General features: G+C 42.5%; 2 protein-coding genes across 9 annotated transcripts in view; one reads left to right on the top strand and one right to left on the bottom strand.

The window, feature by feature from the left end:
- The window catches only part of LOC105479716 (ALK receptor tyrosine kinase), a 750,786-nt gene that overhangs the window by 721,556 nt on the left and 10,351 nt on the right, over nucleotides 1–18,879 (top strand). For all 3 annotated transcript variants that reach the window (XM_011737869.3, XM_024792241.2, XM_071076449.1), the window contains 5 exons: nucleotides 1,033–1,130; nucleotides 5,252–5,344; nucleotides 7,912–8,013; nucleotides 17,298–17,432; nucleotides 18,116–18,206. In XM_011737869.3, coding sequence (XP_011736171.2) covers nucleotides 1,033–1,130; nucleotides 5,252–5,344; nucleotides 7,912–8,013; nucleotides 17,298–17,432; nucleotides 18,116–18,206 — 519 coding nt within the window. The remainder of the gene's footprint in view (nucleotides 1–1,032; nucleotides 1,131–5,251; nucleotides 5,345–7,911; nucleotides 8,014–17,297; nucleotides 17,433–18,115; nucleotides 18,207–18,879) is intronic.
- Nucleotides 7,966–18,879, bottom strand: part of LOC105479710 (CAP-Gly domain containing linker protein family member 4) — a 115,526-nt gene continuing 104,612 nt past the window's right edge. For 5 of the 6 annotated variants that reach the window (XM_071076450.1, XM_071076454.1, XM_071076451.1 and 2 more), the window contains one exon: nucleotides 7,996–8,101. In XM_071076450.1, the coding sequence (XP_070932551.1) occupies nucleotides 8,026–8,101 (76 nt within the window). In that variant the 3' untranslated portion in view covers nucleotides 7,996–8,025. Of the gene's footprint in view, nucleotides 8,102–18,879 lie in introns of all 6 variants that reach the window. The other variant, XM_071076452.1, reaches the window with a different exon arrangement.

Here is an 18,879-nt window from a genome sequence, read left to right as displayed (position 1 = left end):
CAAGAGTCACGAGCTTAAACACCTTTCTTGGGGCAGCCCTAAAGGGGTGGATTTGACACCCTACCTGCATGAGCTTTCCTGAGTAGGTATGAGAATCATGTTCCTCCAGGTAAATCCTGGCCTGGGGCTGTCATCAACCAATCAGCCGCCCAACACTCACTGAACCCCCAGAGTGTGTCCAGCATTGTGCTGGGTGCTGAGGGAGGGTGAGATCCTTGTCTCTGGAACTTCAACAAAGTGACTTGGGGAAATGGTGAAATCAACATGGAACAACACAGTGACTCGGACACTGCCTGAGGCTGAGCTGCCGCACACGTCAGGGATTTAGGAATTAAAAGAGAGGCCAAGATGGGATGTCGCCTTCTGAAAAGGCTTCATTGTGCTCAGCAAGGCTGTCCAGGAAGCCAAGATGGGATGTCCCCAGAGGGGTAGGGAGGTGACATCTCCTTTTGCATGAAAGAGACCTCATGCAGAAAAGCTTGCGATAGCTCATAATTGCCCAGCATTTCCCAAAAGCTTTTCTTTTTCAATCAATTTTAGCACTGGATCTGCTTGAAGAAAATTAGTTTTAAGAAATATTTTAAGACATTTAAATTGAGGATTTTAAAAACTGCCCTATTCCCCCGTGGTTTCCTCCCAAACTTGTTTATAAATTGGGGATATTCAAATGCTTATGAAGATTGGGGTGAGAGAATGTGCACAATAAATTAAAACGAAAGAACACCTGCTCCAGCCTGGCTTCCCGGAGTCTGGGTGCTCCGAGCCTTCGCTGCACGCTAGCATCACATTACCTGGGAAGATTTCAAATACACAAATGCTGTGCCCACTTAGAGAGGTCCAGGTTGAGGCCCAGGCATCCAAATTCTTTCAGATGCCTCCAGGTGATTTCCAGTGTGCAGCCAGGGCCAAGGCCCCTGGTGTAGCTGCATGTTCATGGTCTGCCTCCTTGTGAGCACTGGAAGCCAGCGTTTCCGATTTCCCTCCTCTCACTGACAGGCTCCTGGTCAGTGGCCCGCTTCTCTCTCCCCACAGAGCCAGCCCTCCTCCCTGGCCATGCTGGACCTTCTGCATGTGGCTCGGGACATTGCCTGTGGCTGTCAGTATTTGGAGGAAAACCACTTCATCCACCGGTGAGTCAAAGTGACCGTGCTCTTCCTGTCATCCTGTCGCTGTCTGTGTGCTTTCCTGCAGATCTCAAGGGCTCGCATCACTAGGTCTCCCTCCAGGGATGTTTGGATGTAGGATGATTCAGCTTTGGTTTGTTGTTTTTTGTGAGAGACGGGATCTCACTTTGTTGCCCAGGTTGGTCTCGAATTTCTGGGCTCAAGTAATCCTCCCACCTCGGCCTCCTGAAGTGCTAGGATTTCAGGCATGAGCGATGGCTCCTGGCCCCTTTGGCTTTGTCTTTGAGATGGTAACTTATTCTATCAGGGTTTCACTTGCCCCTTACATAAAACAGGTGTCATAAAATATCCTTGCCAGGGCTGGAGACCTATAAGTTAATAAGTTAATTCTTAACCTCCTGTGAGGCCCCCTGCCTGTATCTTGAATGTTCAAGTCCTATATCACTTTAAGGCTTCCCCCCCCGTAGAAAACTGGGCTCCATATGGGGAAGTTAAGGAATTGCATTTTTGACAATGGGTGGCTTACAGGCAAGGATGCTGTTGTATTCATCTTTGTATACCTGGCATATAATGGGGACACAATGTTTGTTGGATATATTATTTTTTTCTAAAATACTCTGAAATGAAGCATAATGATGATTTTCATTACTTCTATACTTCATTTCTTCTATTATAATCATTCTTGTGTTTAAAAGCTGTATGGACTGGGACATCATGCTATGAACATCATATATCATGTATGTCTTTCCTTGTGAAAGCTGATGACTTCCTCAGCTGACAGCTTGAAATCAGAAAACTAAAACAGATCATCAGGCTCTTTGCAGAGCTCTTCCTTAATGATTTGCCTCTAATGTAGTAAATAATGACTTGGTGAACTCACAATAATTTATTAACACATGTCTTCAAAGAGTTTAAGGCATGTTCATAATCATTAAAATATGTAAGTACAAAATAGGAAATGAGAGATGCTGTAAGAGCTTAGAAATAGAAAATTATCATGCCTGTAATTTTATCATGCACTTTGGGAGGCCGAGGAGGGAAGATCATATGAGGTTGGGAGTTCGAGACCAGCCTGACCAACATGGAGAAACCCCATCTCTATTAAAAATACAAAATTAGCCGGGCGTGGTGAGGGGGTGCCTGTAATCCCAGCTACCTGGGAGGCTGAGGCAGGAGAATCACTTGAACCCAGGAGGCGGAGGTTGCGGTGAGCCGAGATCACGCCATTGCACTCCAGCCTGAGCAACAAGAGCGAAACTCCGTCTCAAAATAAAAAAAAGGAAAGGAATAGAAAAGTATGCAAATATATAACAAGCTATGCTTTCTCCCTAATAAAAACGGGGAAACGAGAAGTCAGGAAGTACACCTGCCTAAGTTCCAAAGTCACTCCTAACAGGAGGCAATCAGCTCTCAGAAGAGCTTATCCTCTTACTGTCACTTCATCCTTTTGGCCTTCAGTTCTCCCTCTAGCTTCTAACCCTTTCCAACTTGCAGGTCATGCTGCTTCATAGAAATAATGAAAGCAAAAAAGGAGCCGGGAGCAGCTCCACCATCTGCTGCTTCTAAGACTGTATCAGTTCTGTTCTTTTTTTAAGGTCATTTTTCAGCCCTTTCCCCCGCTCCCCAGTCCTGTTCTTGTCCTTTGCGTTGTACCCAGAACTTTCCATAAATCTCAACTCTGGGCTTTGCCATTCCATTACTCAGTCGAGACAAAGCTGTGCACTTTTTGAAGTCGTCCTTTATTAGAGTCATCTTTCCATCTTTTGTCCATGTGCTTTAAGTGTGGACTCCTCTGAGAGCAACCTGTGTCACCTTGGTGACCAGATGTCTTCCTTCACTTAGCATTGGGATCCTTTCTCCTTTTTTTTGGATCTCTGCCCACGTTGGTCACCATAGCGTACAGATTCTCTGGCTGAGGGATCATTTCCACTTGTCCTCTGACCTTTTGACATCTGCTTTCCTATAGCCACAAGACATTTCGATGATACCCAATGCTCTGTTGTTATGATGTTAACAGGATTACATTCCCTCAAGACTCCTGTCACTTCCATATCTAGAAATAGTTACTGAAGGTTGGAATTAGATCCCAGAGCAATCGTTTATTGCTCTTTTCTCCTTTTTAAGAAATTAAATTATCAAACACCAGATCAATAAGGTATCAGATGATCTGTTTTAAGCAAAAGAAAACTTCTGGCAGAAATTGTCCATCTCAATCAAAGCTTTTCTTCTGGGGTAATTTGGTCATTTGTATGGAAAAAAACGTCTTTTACATGTTCTAACTAGCTAAGAGGTCTATGGTACATACCCACAACAAAGTTGCCTCAAATTCTCTCTCCCTCCACCCTTTATCTGCTCTTAAGATTCATGGACTTCCACACATGTATACTTCTACGCTTTTGGAATTCAGAGTGGAACTTCCTTACCAGATCCACATGCTTCCATTTTTTAAAAAAATTAGATCTTTTTCCTTTGGACATGGTTCATTGCCATTTCATGAATGATGTGTCATTCTCCCAACTCTTGGTATGTTCTGTATATTGCATTTACCTTCTTGCCATTAAATTCACGATCACTTTTTAAAGCAACCATTCCATACGCATCAGTGTAAAGACTTTTCTGGAGCCATAAATATTATTCCTGGTCTACTTTGCTATATTTCTCTTGAGAATTAATGGCTATACAGCCAACTATTTTTCTTCCTTTTTGATGTCATATGTGTTATGCGTGTATGGTTTTATGGGGGCATTTTATACACCACCTCAAAATTCAACTTAAACCTTCTGGATCAGGTCAGCAGCATTAACAACATGAATCTCCTACCTGAACCCATTATTCTTGTACCCTCAGCCATGATCCCCAATCAAGATCCTATTTTTTAAATACTATCCTAGCAGCCAGTTGATTCTCTAAGTCCTTTCTCAGCCTAGGATCAGAACCATCATGAAACCAGTTGAACATGAAAACAGCAGCTGTGCTCCCTAAGTACATCTTGTTTTTTTCTGCACAGGAACCTTAATATTATTAGAGACCCATCCTAGACTTCTTCTGGCTGTATCCCTCATTCCTACATGCATGACCAGAATGGTAAGCAGTCAGACAGTAGAAGATGATGAGTCTTGGACAGTGGTTGACCATGCCTCAGGCACAGGCCACAGGAAAGCAGGTCATCTAGAGTCAACAGCAGAGATGACAACTTTTTATCACCTGAAAGAAGCGATTCTTCAGTCATGTAGCTTAGCAAAGGCTTTAGATAAAATCATGGACAAAAGAACCATAATGGCTTATTTAAAATAATAATAATAATAATAATAACTTTGGGAGGCCGAGGCAAGTGGATCGCCTGAGGTTGGGAGTTCAAGATCAGCCTGGCCAACTTGATGAAACCCTGTCTCTACTAAAAATACAAAAAACTAGCCAGGTGTGGTGCTGCATGCCTGTAATTCCAGCTACTTGGGAGGCTGAAGTAGAATTGCTTGAACCCGGGAGGCAGAGGTTGCAGTGAGCCAAAATCGCGCCACTGCACTCCAGCCTGGGCGACAGGGCAAGACTCCGTCTCAAAACAAAACAAGAAACTAGAAATATTTGTAAATATCTTAATCTACTTGAATTTGATTTCAGGGAAGTCATGCTGTTCTAAAACACTTTTCCAAACAACTGGCAGAAACCAACCAGTGGTTTGTTCCAAATCTGCCTAAGGCCAAATAACATTCCTTATGACCCTATGTTATCTACTTTTAGCTTACTTTTTAAAAAGTAAAATGAGGACAGTAATAGCACCTTGTGTCTTATAGGGTTGTTGTGAGAATTATATATGAAGCACTTACAACAACACTTAGCACATAGTAAAAGGCCAATAAATCCTAGTTCTTAGTGTATTGCATTTCATTATGATTGCCCCATTAAACATTTTTAATCATTTCCCCTAATCCTTTTCCATTTCTCTGTAGTTGTGAGGCCTAGAATTGTTAAGGCTGTTTCTCTCACACTGAAGAATACTATACTAAAGGAAATATAGGGAGGAGAAGGAACTATTTAAACTTCAGCTTGGAGATAAAATCCTAGTGATGGACATAGTATACTTATCTTCCTAGGGATAAAATTAGGACATGCATTTTCTTTCTTCCCAGAGACATTGCTGCCAGAAACTGCCTCTTGACCTGTCCAGGCCCTGGAAGAGTGGCCAAGATTGGAGACTTCGGGATGGCCCGAGACATCTACAGGTGAGTAAAGACTGCCTCACCCCTCGAGGCCTGTCTCTTCCACCTCAGCCCCTCAAGCGAATGGGGTGTGGCTGCTTGTCCCTTACATTATCTCCTGGTACCCTGTCAACTTTCCACCTAAAATTTCACTAAGTTCCTTTTCAGGACATGGGAAACTTGAATTAGTGACCATGCCTGAAGGCCTAAATCCAGGATCACACTTCCTGCAATAATTGACACCAAGTTCTTTTTTTTTTTGAGACAGAGTTTTGCTCTTGTTGCCCAGGCTGGAGTGCAATGGTGCGATCTCGGCTCACTGCAACCTCCGCCTCCCGAGTTCAAGCGATTCTCCTGCCTCAGCCTCCCGAGTAGCTGGGATTACTGCGCCACCATGCCCGGCTAATATTTTGTATTTTTAGTAGAGACGAGGTTTCTCCATGTTGGTCAGGCTGGTCTCAAACTCCCAACCTCAGTTGATCTGCCCACCACAGCTTCCCAAAGTGCTGGGATTACAGGTGTGAACCACCATGCCCAGCCGACACCAAGTTCTTAATTAGGTTGTCCATTGGTTCCAACTCTAATCCGGCCATGCTCTGAGACATGGGATAACTTGGATACCTGATGTGGAAAGACCTTCAAAGCGAACTTTATTGAACTTCCTCAACTCCTCTTCTCAGTCCTCAGGAATTCTAAGTGGCTATGGCTTCTATCACCCCAAGCACCTGCATCCCAGATAAGGCAGGATGCAGGGCCTGGCTCATTGCTCAGCTTTCGCCACCCCAGGAGATGTGGAGTACAGTGCAGAACCTATCAGTACCTAACACAGCCTTATTTTTTTTTCCCTGCCGCATTTTCAAGGCTACATTTAAAAACATTTTCTTCAATTTTAAAAGCTAATACTACTTTAATTGTACTTTTGCTCACTCTTCTCTTCCCAGCCCCTAGTTCCTTTTTTTCCCCTGATTATTTACAACACTGACTTGCTATGTGAGCTGAGCAAGTCCCTCCTTGCATGGGATGACCCCTTCCCTAACTCACAGGGGTAGAGAGAGGAGCAGTGGTTATATGGAGCTTTAACTCTTTGGAGAGTAAGTCAGACTGATCCAGACACCACCCCTGAAGGCCTCAGTCAAACATGGTAATGGAGAGTAGGTGAGACTGATCCAGACACCACCCCTCAAGGCCTCAGTCAAACATGGTAACAGTCCCCAGAGGGGTGAGCATGCTGAGGCTATCACGTTACCACGGGGCAGCAGCACGTGGAAGATGTAGTAAAGACGTTTCTGGAGCGTCTACCACTGCTATCTGTCGTACTCCTCTCCTTTGCTCCACATCATCTTCTAATGCTACCCACAAGCTCAGTGTTCCTTCCTCTCCTTCCTCAGAATACCCTGAGACTGCCTCTCATTTCAAATACAAATGCTGCAGCATGACTCCTCAAGCCCTCTGTTACCTGACTTTTCCTTCCCAGGCTCAGCTCTGACAGCTCCCAGCTCCAGGCTTCAACCACCCAAAGTTATCTACAGTCCTTCGTTCCCCACCTACTCTATACTTTGTGCAATGGCACGGGTCAGGAATGGTCTTCTGGGAGAGCGTCTTTCCTACTCAGCTCCATGAGTGCCCTTCTGTGAAGCTTTCCCTGTCCCTGACCCCTGCCTCAAGTAGAATGAATCCATTCTTCATTTGTGTCACTGAGCCTTGCACATACATTACTGTATGTGGTGTTCTATAATGCAAGGCATATATATCCACTTCTTCCACCAAACAATATCCTTGGGAGAGAGAGACTGGCCTATTTATGTCCTCAGCACATGGCAGAGTACTTGATACACACTAAATATTCAGTACATATTTATTGAGGTAATTAATTAATGTCAACAGCTGGCAGGAAGCTGCCTCCTGTAACACATTCAGAGAGGAGAATACCAGGCTAGACATGCAATTGGCCTAACAGGCAGATGAGTTAATTTATTGGTTTTTATCAGTGAGTTGCATTAATGACATTACTGATGAAAACTAGTAAATTAACTCGTCTACCTTGCAAACCAACTCTACGCCTAGCCCTGTGTTCTTTTGTCTGGGTGTGTCATGGCAGGCAGGGTCCACACAGCTGTCTAGATTACTGGTTGATTGCCTACACTGAACTAAATGCTGTGAGTGTCAGAGGATCCAAAATGATTAAGACACAAGCCCTGCTCTCAGTTCTCCCATTTTGGATCTTGCATTACTGCAGATCATCAGAAACACACTATACTTATAAGGTTGCAGTAATGTTATTCATTGTGAGCTATAACAAACAAAACCCAACAGGAAAGCTAAACATCTGCTAGCAGGTATCTTAGTCATTGCATAGATCATTCCTCTCATGCCTCTCATGGGTTATTTTATCTTCTATTAAATGACACCAACGTTCTTAACTAAAAGATCTGTGTGCCCCTGCTCTCCTCCTGAACCACCAAGGACCGTTGGTTAATTTCAGACCTTTAATGGGTAGACTATATTGTTCCCACTTTCTCAACTTTCCCGACAGAGTGGATGCTTAGTGCCATCTCCAGATCCTAGTTTGGTTTTCCTCTCCTTCCCCACAGGGCGAGCTACTACAGAAAGGGAGGCTGTGCGATGCTGCCAGTTAAGTGGATGCCCCCAGAGGCCTTCATGGAAGGAATATTCACCTCTAAAACAGACACATGGTAAGTCTGCTATCATCCTCCAGGTATCCCTGCAGCCGTAAGGTAGTGCTCCTGGGCCAAATGATTCCATACTCTAAGCCGGGAGCCCCTGTGTTAGCAGGGAGGGAAAAGAGAAGAATCAATACACCCAACAACAGTGGTTCTCAAATGTGAGCATATATCAGAATTCATAAAGACTTGTTAAAATTCAGATTATTGGACCCTACCCTGGGAATTTATGATTCAGAAGGTCTGGGATCTAGCTGAGAATGTGCATTTCTAACAAGTCCCAGAGTGATGCTGCCATTGCTGGCTGAAGGACCACACATTAACATTCACATGTAATTTTAAATGGCAGATTGAACGCATGCCCTTCACGAAGTACACACACACACACACACACACACACACACACACACGCCGCAATAAAGGGAGTCTTTTATTTGCATTAAACCCTACAAGGACACAACAATGACAAAATTTTGGAAACTGGGAAGTCATGAACACGTGGTACCTTACTAAGAAGACTAGAAAGTGGATCTCTAAACCAACAGTCCAGATCCAGAAGCAGGGCTGGTTCCCTCGGCCTAAGAGCCCCAGAAAGGCCCAGAAATTGACAGTAGGGGTGTAGGCCAGGCACAGTTGCTCACGCCTGTAATCCCAATACTTTGGTAGGCTGAAGCTGGAGGACTGCTTGAGCCCAGGAGTTCAAGACCAGCCTGGGTAGCATAGCAAAGGCCCCATCTCTACCAAAAATTTAAAAATTAGCCAGGTGTCATGGTACACACATGTGGTCCTAGCTACTCTGGAAGCTTGGATGGGAGGATCACTTGAGCCCAGGAAGTCAAGGCTGCAGTGAGCTATGATCATGCCACTGCACTCCAACCTGGGCAAGCAAGAGAGGGAGAAAGAGAGAGAGAGAGAGAGAAAGCGGGGGAGGGAAGAGGGGGTAGGAGGGAGGGGGAGAGAGAAGAAAGGGAGGGAGGAAGAAAAGAAGGGGAGGTATAGCAAACAGGAAAATTCATGAAAGGTCTGTTTAAGGAATAACTAAATCCTGTGGCTGAGCTCCTCACCCCTGAAGCTTGCTGGCTGTCCCTCATCTACCATCAGCACAAGACTGGGGCTCTCTCCGAGACTGAACTGAATTCTCTCTGGTCCTGGCCCCCACTGGCCCCTCAGCACCAAGAACACTGGCAACTGGGCAGGAGATCAGATCATTTCTCTTTGGAGGACCGATGAAGAGAAAATTACAGTTACAGCACTGCCAAGTGGGGCACAGGTGCAGTGGGCTGAATAATGGCCGCCTGAAGGTATGACGTCCTAATCCCAGAGGCCCAGAATGTTGCCTTATAAGAAAAATGGGTCTTTGCAGATGTGATGGAGTTGAGGATCCTAGAGTGGGGCAGCTGTCCTGGATTATCTAGGTGGGCCCTAAATGCCATCGCAAGTATCCATATAAGGGAGAAGGACCAGGAGATGTCATACACACAAAAGAAGAGGCAGTGTGAGCACAGAGGCCAAGACTGGAGATGCGGTCCCAACTCAAGGAGGTCCCGCAGCCACCAGAAGCCAGAAGAAGCAGGGAACAGAGTCTCCCCTAGAGCCTCCGGAGGGGACACAGCCCTGCTGACACCTTGATTTCAGTCCTGTGATACCAGTTTCAGAGGTCCGGCCTTCAGAACTCTCAGAGAATGAACTTATGTTGTTTTAAGCCACCAAGCATGTAGTTTTTTGTTTGTTTGTTTTGTTTTTGTTTACAGCAGTCACAGGAAATTGCACCCAGTGAAACAAGCAAGCAGGCTGCCCACCAGCCAATGTCTTACACAGAACTTTCCAATGGCTTCTTACTGTCCCGGTCTTAAAATATGAACAGACAACCAAGAATCAACAAACACTTGAGAAAATATTCTAATCTGAAGAAAACAAACATATAAAAAGGAACTTGAAAGAAGAAACATGTAGAAAGTTTAGGAAAACTTTTTTTAAAAACTATAATATCCTCCAAAAGATCAGAAAAACTATTGCAACCATAAATGGACGACAAAAGGTTATTTTAAACAATACTTTTAGGAGGATGAGGAAATCCAAGTGTGATAAGAGGTAGCCTCGAGGAGATGGGCAGGGCTGCCCTGAAGCCCGTGTGGGCCGCGTGTTCTCACTTTCTTCCAAAGAGTATAGGGCTGGGGCAGACGGGAAAAAGAAACTTCACAGTGGAGAGACCTGACAAATACAACCTCAGCCAGGTGCTCAAAGTCCACCTCAACTGTGATAAGTCTAGGGGCCAAGCACAATGGCTTATGCCTGTAATCTCAGCTCTTTGGGAAGCCAAGGCAGGTGGATCACTTGAGGTCAGGAGTTCGAGACCAGCCTGGCCAACATGGTGAAACCCATCTCTACTAAAAATACAAAAATTAGCTGGGCATGGTGGCGGGCCCCTGTAATCCCAGCTACTCAGGAGGCTGAGGCAGGAGAATTGCTTGAACCTGGGAGGTGGAGGTTGTAGTGAACTGAGATTGTGCAACTGCACTGCAGCCTGGGCGACAAAAGCAAAACTCCATCTCAAATAATAATAATAATAATAATAATAATAACAACAACAACAACAACAAAAACAGCAACAGGACTGGGTCGTGTTGCCGGTATGCACCCCTGATGTGATGAAAATGGTACTTTACCTCTGTGGTCTTCTTCCTCCCCATGTCCTATAACTACAGTCTAATCATGAGAAGAACAGACAAATCTCAATTGAGGAATATTCCACAAAATCCCTGACCAGATCCTCAAACCTGTCAAGGTCATAAAAAACAAGGAAAGTCGGAGATGTTGTTATAGTCAAGAGAAGCCTAAAGAAACAGGACAATTCAATGTAATGCGATATCCTAGTGGGAATCTGGAATAGAAAAAGGACATTCAGTGAAAACTAAGGAAAGCTGAATAAAGTATGGGCTTCAGTCAATAATGCCTTAATTGTGGTTCATTAATTGTAACAACTGTATCATACTAATGTGATGCTAAAAGTAGCAGGAATCGAGTATGAAGTACAGGAGAACTCTGTATTCACAGTTTCTTCCAAGTTTGAACTGTTCTAAAAAACAAATCTTATTTAAAAATTTGATGACAGAAATGTAAAAGTAATGAAAAGGATGGAGTGTGAAGCTAAATAAACCTTCCAGAAAATAAACCTAAAAAGAAATGGGAAATATAGGAAAATATAAGAATTTTTTATTTAAAAAATTAAGGGGTATAAACCAAAAGGTCCAATTAGCTGACAAAATAGGAGTCCCAGAGAGAAGGAACAGAGGAAATGAAGAGAATAAAGACAGCAGAGAAATCATTCAAGATTTCCTAGCACAGGACATAAATTTCCAGAATGAAAGAATTCACCAAGTGCCAATCACCGTGGATTAAAAGGGCACATCCTTGGCTGGGCGCAGTGGCTCATGCCTGAAATTCAGCACTTTGGGAGGCCAAGGTGGGTGGATCATGAGGTCAGGAGTTCGAGACTAGCCTGGCCAAGATGGTGAAACCCATCTCTACTAAAAATACAAAAATTAGCTGGGCGTGGTGGTGGGTGCCTATAATCCCAGCTACTTGGGAGGCTGAGGCAGGAGAATTGCTTGAACCTGGGAGGCGGAGGTTGCAGTGAGCCGAGATCACTCTAGCCTGGGCAACAGAGCAAGACTCTGTCTCTCAAAAAAAGAAAAAAAAAAAAAAAAAAAGGCACATCCTCAGGCCAATGGTGATAAAGATCCTGCAAACTTCCATGAAGAAAAATTTAAAAATTAATAGTAAAAAATACTAGTGATAAAACATAAGGAATCCAAATGGCATCAAATCACTTAACAGCACCACAGGAAACAGCACCACAGTAAGAAGACGATGCATGAATGAACAACCTCCACATTTTGAAAGCCCGGCGCTGAGATCATGTCATAACCCGATGTGTCCACGAATGGCCAGAGCTGCCTTTCTGACCAGCGTCACGTAATGAGAGCAAGAGCCTTTGTTGTTTTTACACCAGTGAGATTTGGTTTTAACGTAACCCAGTGGATCTCTAAGTGTGGTCCATCAGCACCACCTGGGAACTGCGAATCCTCAGCCCCCACCTCAGGCCTAATACAACAGAAACTCTAGGGGTGGGACTCCGCAATCTGTGTGTTAACAGATGATTCTGATATGATATGCAGTGAAGTTAGAGCACCAGCAACCCAGGGGATCCAGAGACAGAGAATAACTTAAGCAATTAAGTAATTGTCCTGAACACATGCACATCCCGTGACCCAACACTCCTATTTTTAAGTATTAGAGAGAAGATGACACAAATAGACTTGGGCGCTGGATGTTCACTTGCAACATTGTTTACCATCGAGAAAAAGCAAAACAAAAATAAAAACAAAACCCAACCCAACTACCCCTCAACTAGGAGATGGAAAAATTCACTGTGGTTTACTTATATCATGGAAAACTATTCAGCAGTATAAAAGAACACACTAAACCTACACGTATCAACATAGATAAATCTCAAAAACAGTGTTCAGTGGGGAAAAAGCAAATTACAAAAAGGAGTAGGATATCATTTATGTATAACTTTACAATGTAAAAAATGTCTATAATACAGAGTATTGTTTGTGCTTTCAGGCATTGTTTAAAACTGTGAAACATACAAGGGTAGGATACACTCTAACTGCAGGGGATCCCGGAGAGGGAGGTGGGGTCTTCCTGTCTCTTAAGTCTTCATAAAGAAAGGGAGAGCTGACACAAATAAGGCAAAAGATTAACATCTAGATACATAGATACTCTGGTTCTTTTTAAAGTTTTGACTGTTTCACAATTGGAATGCTTAAACAAATTACATAGCTGCAGGGATTGGGAAGTGCTCTAAGACAATCAGGCAGAAGAAGGAGGAGCTGGGGGATTTTTGGCAAAGGTGGGCGGGGGGGAAGCTCCTCACAGGAGGTAACTTCAATACCTGAAAGACAGAAAGGGCAGGCCTTGGAAAGAACTGGGAAAAGACTTTCCAGAAAAAAGCCAGTGTGAACAGCCAGAGGCAGGAATGAGCCTAGCTTGTTTGCTGAGAAATTAAATCAAGTCCTGATGGTCGGAGCTAAGGGAGCCCAGGGCCAGTAGGGGTGGAAGGGATGGGTCACAACACAGACAGCCTTGGAGCTCAGATGAGGGGATGTGGATTTTATTCTAAACACCATGGGATGCCGGTTGAAGGGTTGTAAGCAGGAGTGTGATATGATCTTTGCTTTTTTAAAAAAAAAATCCCTCTGCCATTGAATTTACGCTAGAGGCAGGTAAGTGAAGAAGGAAACTAGTTAAGAAAATCCTGCACATTGCTAGCTGAGAGAAAGAGGAGAGTGGTGTGGCTTGGTGGTGGCAGTGGAGGTAGTGCAAAGTAGTCAGATTGAAGACTTTTTTTTTTCTTGAGACAGAGTCTCGTTCTGCTGCCCAAGCTGGAGTACAGTGGCACCATCTCAGCTCACTGCAACCTCCGCCTCCTGGGTTGAAACAATCCTCTCACCTCAGCCTCCCAAGTAGCTGGGATTACAGGCTTGTGCTACCACACCCAGCTAATTTTTGTATTTTTAGTAGAGACGGAGTTTCACTATGTTGGCCAGGCTGGTCTCTAACTCCTGACCTCAAGTGATCCGCCCACCTCGGCCTCCCAAAGTGCTGAGATTACAGGCGTGAGCCACAGCGCCCAGCCTCAAGATCTATCTTGAATGTAGAGTTAACAGGACTGCTGACTGTTGGATGGGAAATGGAGGGGTGTGGGATAACGGAGTCAAGGATGACTCCTGGGTTTTGGGCTTAAACAAATGCATAACCAGAGGTGCTGCTGAGTTGGGAAAGAATGGAGGAGGAGATGGTGTGGGTTCAGAAGGAGTTCCGTTTGGGCATGATGAATTTGAGTTGCCTATTAACATAGGCCAGTGAAGCTAATGAGTGGGCATCTGATAGATGAAACTGAAGCTCAAAGAGCTGTGTGAGATCTTGCAATCTGCTGGATGGACATTTAAAGATATTAATTTTTGGCTCCCATTTTTCCTAAGAGCATACCCTGTATCACACCTGGAGACCATCTTCCACAATGGCCTTTTTTCTTTAATCATAACCTCCTTTCAGGTTATGATTAAGGAGAAAAATGTGGCTTTTAAAGGCTGACACAGAGCAGCTTGTTATTTTAAAATCTTTTATCAGATTGTTATCTTCATTGATTCAAATGTTTAACAGTTTAATCAGCAATAATGTATGCTATTTCTATCATTTCAGGCAGAGCAAGTTTAATACAAAAAGAAAGTGAAGTTTTAAGTATATATATATATGTATATATTTCTCTTTATTTGATTTTAAATGCTCTGGTGCAAAGCTTTGGACTTTGTCGCTCCTATTTAGGGGAGGCTTATAGGTGATGAAAGAACCATCTGGCATACAAAATATAGATTTGCCCTATCTGTAGGGTTTCTAGATAAAATACAAAATGGCCAGTGAAACTGAATTTCAGATGCACATCAAATAGTTTTTTAGTAGAAATATTGGAGCATACATATACTAAAAAAACTATTTGTTGCTTATCTGGAACTCAAATTTAACTAGGTATCTGGTATTGTTATTTGCAAATAGGACAATCCTACTTGTTCAAAATTATCAAAGTTCTATGACCAATACTACTTATTGCTCCCTTGAACTCTAAGAAAATAAATATCCATGTGCAGTTCTATTAGTGCTCTCAAAGGATGCTATAACCTGTATCTATCTAGAAAAGTGGAAAACATATAGCTGTAATTCCTTAGGCCTTATTGCCAGTTTCTGGCTCATTTGATTTTGCCTAGTTTTGCCTTGAAGGGAAGTAAGATCGCCAAACAGAAAGGAAGAATATGCATGCCAGGCAATTTGTAGGTAGCAAAATCAAGAGATCTAATAATGTATTCCAGTCTGTCTCAGATTAGTTGTATAATAACCTCTGCTTCAACCTTCTCACCTGAAAAATAGGGAAAATATCTTTGCCCAATCCTTCTCACAACAGTCTTTGAAATTTCACACAGATGATGACAATAAAAGCACCCCATGTTTTTAGAAGATGGAGGAACTATTTTCCTCTACAATTTTTGTGGTGATATTTGCTAACCTCAGAAAACTACAGTCAGACACTAAAAGATAGTCTTTGTCAAAAAGCTAATCATTAGAGTAGTGGTTTAAAGTTTTAATCAAAATATCAAAGGTGATTCTTTTAGAACATGAAGAATTCATCTCATAAAGCTTTTAAAACAACAAATGAGAAATCAAATATTTTTTAAAGAGAAATAGACAAAAATGCCTTATCAGATATTAAGACAAATACACAAAAATTAAAACAGAATGGTATCAATGCAAGAAGCAGACAAATAGATGAAGTGAAAATATAGCCAGAAACAGACCTGTTTTTAATCGCGAGTCAATGGGTAAGGAGGAAATTATCTTATGCATAGTGTTGGAAGAGTAGTTATTTGAAAAGCAAATCAATTTAGGTCCTTACCTCACACTAGACACCAAATTAAATTCCAACTAGATTTAAGAAGAGAGGAAAAACAAACACAACTAGAAGAAGATAGCAAATATTTATCTAATCTTTGGCGAAGGGAAGATTGTATAACTATAAAGTAAAGGAAATCATGACATTAAAAAAATAGGTTTGACTATCTCAAAATAAAAATCTTTGGTATGCTAAAAAGTAGCATTAGAAAGTAACTAAGGCCGGGTGTGGTGTTTCACACCTGTAATCCCAGCACTTTGGAGGCTGAGGTGGGAGGATCACCTGCAGTCAGGAGTTCGAGACCAGCCTGGCCAACATGGTGAAACCCTGTCTCTACTAAAAATACAAAAATTAGCCACGCATTGTGGTGGGCACCTGTAATCCCACCTACTTGGGAGGCTGAGGCAGGCAATCAACTTGAACCTGGAAGGTAGAGGTTGCAGTGAGCCGAGATGGCGCCACTGCACTCCAGCCTGAGTAACAGCAAGACTACATCTCCAAAAAAAAAAGAAAAAAGAAAAAAGAAAGAAATTAATAAAAGTATTTGAACTTTTTATAAAAGGTTAACATCTCTGACATACAAAGAATGCCTAAAAATCAAAAAGAAAATTGATAGATACCATAAAAATGAGCAATGCATAGGAAAAAAGTGAAATGAATTAATAAACACTTGGGAAAACATCCAACCATGTTAATTATCAAGTCAATAAACATAATTTAAAATATTCTACCATTTTTTGCCTTAAAATCAGCAAAAGTTGTTGTTATTAAGAATACTCAATGCTGGTGAGTGTGTCTACCACGCTTTTACATGGTGCTGGTAGATGAATAGAATAACACATTTGGAAACCAAATAGTATGTATCAAGAATTTGTCAACATTCATATTCTTTTGATCTATTTATTTTACTAGAACTATCCTACATTTTAATTCAGTAACCACCCTGAATTACTAGATTATCCTATCTGGATTCAAGACCTATCTTGAAAGTAGAGTTAATAGGACTGCTGACTGTTGGATGGGAAGTGGAGGAGTGTGGGAGAATGGAATCAAGGACGACTCTTAGGTTTTGGGCTTGAACGTATAACCAGAGATGCTGCTGAGCTGGAAAAGAATGAAGGAGGAGATGGTGTGTGTACAGAAAGAGTTCCATTTGGGCATGTTAAATTTGAGTTGCCTATTAAAATAGGCCAGTGAAGTTGATGAGTGGGCATCTGATAGATGGAACTGAAGCTCAGAGAACTGCAGGAGACTATGGAATCAGCTGGCTGTACATCCTAATCTAGTAATTCAGAGCCTTTATCTTAAAATCTTCCCTTTAAAAAATGCACAACGATGTTCATCATAGTATTTTAAATATTTTGAAAACTGAAAACAATGTGGAAATAAGGCAAACCAACTACTCAATGGAATGTTTTATAGCCATTAGCCATTCCGAATGTTATTTATAATATGTGCTGGCATGGAAAATATTTATGCTATAATGAAATGTGCGGAAAAATCAAGGTCCAAAATTGCATATTGAATATAACTGTGACTAAGTGAAAAAAAAATCTCAGCACAGAAATGACTTACACATTAACAGTGGTTGTCTTTTAAGGGAGCATCACGTGCAGTATTTTCTTATTTTTAAAAGTTTTCTACGTTTTAAGAGTTCTCTATTATGGCCAAGGGTATAATGAAACAAAAAAAAGGGTTGAAATTGTATGTCTGTGCGCCTGTGTGTGTGAGTGAATGTGGGTGGATGTGTCTATATCCATCTCCATGTCCTCTGTCCCATGCCCAGGTCCTTTGGAGTGCTGCTGTGGGAAATCTTTTCTCTCGGATATATGCCATATCCCAGCAAAAGCAACCAGGAAGTTCTGGAGTTCGTCACCAGTGGAGGCCGGATGGACCCACCCAAGAACTGCCCTGGGCCTGTGTATGACTCTCTTAGGAACTTTTCTACTAGTAGTTACTAAGCAGTTTTTCTTTTCAAAAAATATCCAGAGTCACATATGCTTCTTTAAGATGAAGGGGTAGATAGCTGCCCTCCCTTTAATATGCCCCAAGATGGGAATGTGACTGCGACTTCAATGAGATGGGTGGGTCTCCCAGGCCCTCAAAAGCAATGATGCCATCCCAGAAAAAGTGTCCATTGTCTGGCTACAGGCTGTGGACTCACCAAGCCTACATTCCCCAAGCTCCTGCTGGGAATGTGTGTCCCAGGCCCAGGCCCTGCTGCCGTACACCGTATGTCCATGTCTACTTTAAAGATTTCCATTCCCTGCAATGTCTGCTGCCCTGCCTGGCACCCCTCACTTCCTTCCCACAAGCAACGCAGATGGGAAATGTAATTGGAATATTCTGTCCCCGAAGTGGCTTTAATTCAGGAATGGAATGAGAGCAGCCGTAGTTAACGTAAACATCAGGATATCTGTGTTAGATACCTTTACACCTGCACACTCTTCCTTGACCAATCAGCAGGGGGCAGCATAGGCCAAGTACACGGGCCTAGACGAGTTCCCGCCCTCAACGTATTCATTCCAACCCTGGGGCTGGAACAAAATATATTTTTCATCGTTGTGCTTCTCCTGATTTTAATTAATGTGCTGCTTCTTTTAGATACCGGATAATGACTCAGTGCTGGCAACATCAGCCTGAAGACAGGCCCAACTTTGCCATCATTTTGGAGAGGATTGAATACTGCACCCAGGTAGAAACATTTTCTTCCCTTGATCAACATTTACTCTAAATGGAAAAGTCTTAAAGATGGCAAATACCGAAATATGAAATAGGTCAAGCCAGTCAGAGTATAAGATTTATGATCACAATAGTGAAAATTAATTTTGTCTAAAATGGAATGACTAGTGTCTCCATTTGCCCATTTTGTAAAATATAATACCAGTAAATTCACCAGCACACAGCACAGTGCCAGACGCGCAGTAAGACTGGGGAATCAATACAGTCCACAAGAATTTACCAAGTCCCTACTGGGGACCTAATGTTTTATTAGCCAGAATTGAAGCTTCACAGATGTATGGAACACATCTGCTCGCAAATAGTTTAGAGCCTGGCTGCAGAAATAACAACATGTGAAATAATTAAATGCATATAATTGATACATTATATGTCCAACTATGTATGTCAGGAGGATTAAGGGAATGAAATTTCAAAGTAATCTGAAGAAAGTTTAACATCAATAATACTTGTGTATCATTCATACTGTACAAATCACTTTTTGTGTATTTTGTTTTATCCTTATTGAGGAATGTAAAATATCCCCACCTTATAGATGAGGAGTTAAGGCCTGAAGAGTTTGTCTAAGTCAGACATTTTTCTAGCAATCCTGTGGGTTCCTCTATAGATCCCTCTCCCATTCCCTCAGT

The sequence above is a fragment of the Macaca nemestrina genome, chromosome 13 (assembly GCF_043159975.1).
Source record: "Macaca nemestrina isolate mMacNem1 chromosome 13, mMacNem.hap1, whole genome shotgun sequence".
Taxonomy (NCBI): Eukaryota; Metazoa; Chordata; class Mammalia; order Primates; family Cercopithecidae; genus Macaca; species Macaca nemestrina.
The sequence above is the reverse complement of the archived record's forward strand: the minus strand, read 5'-3'. Positions and strand labels throughout refer to the sequence as shown.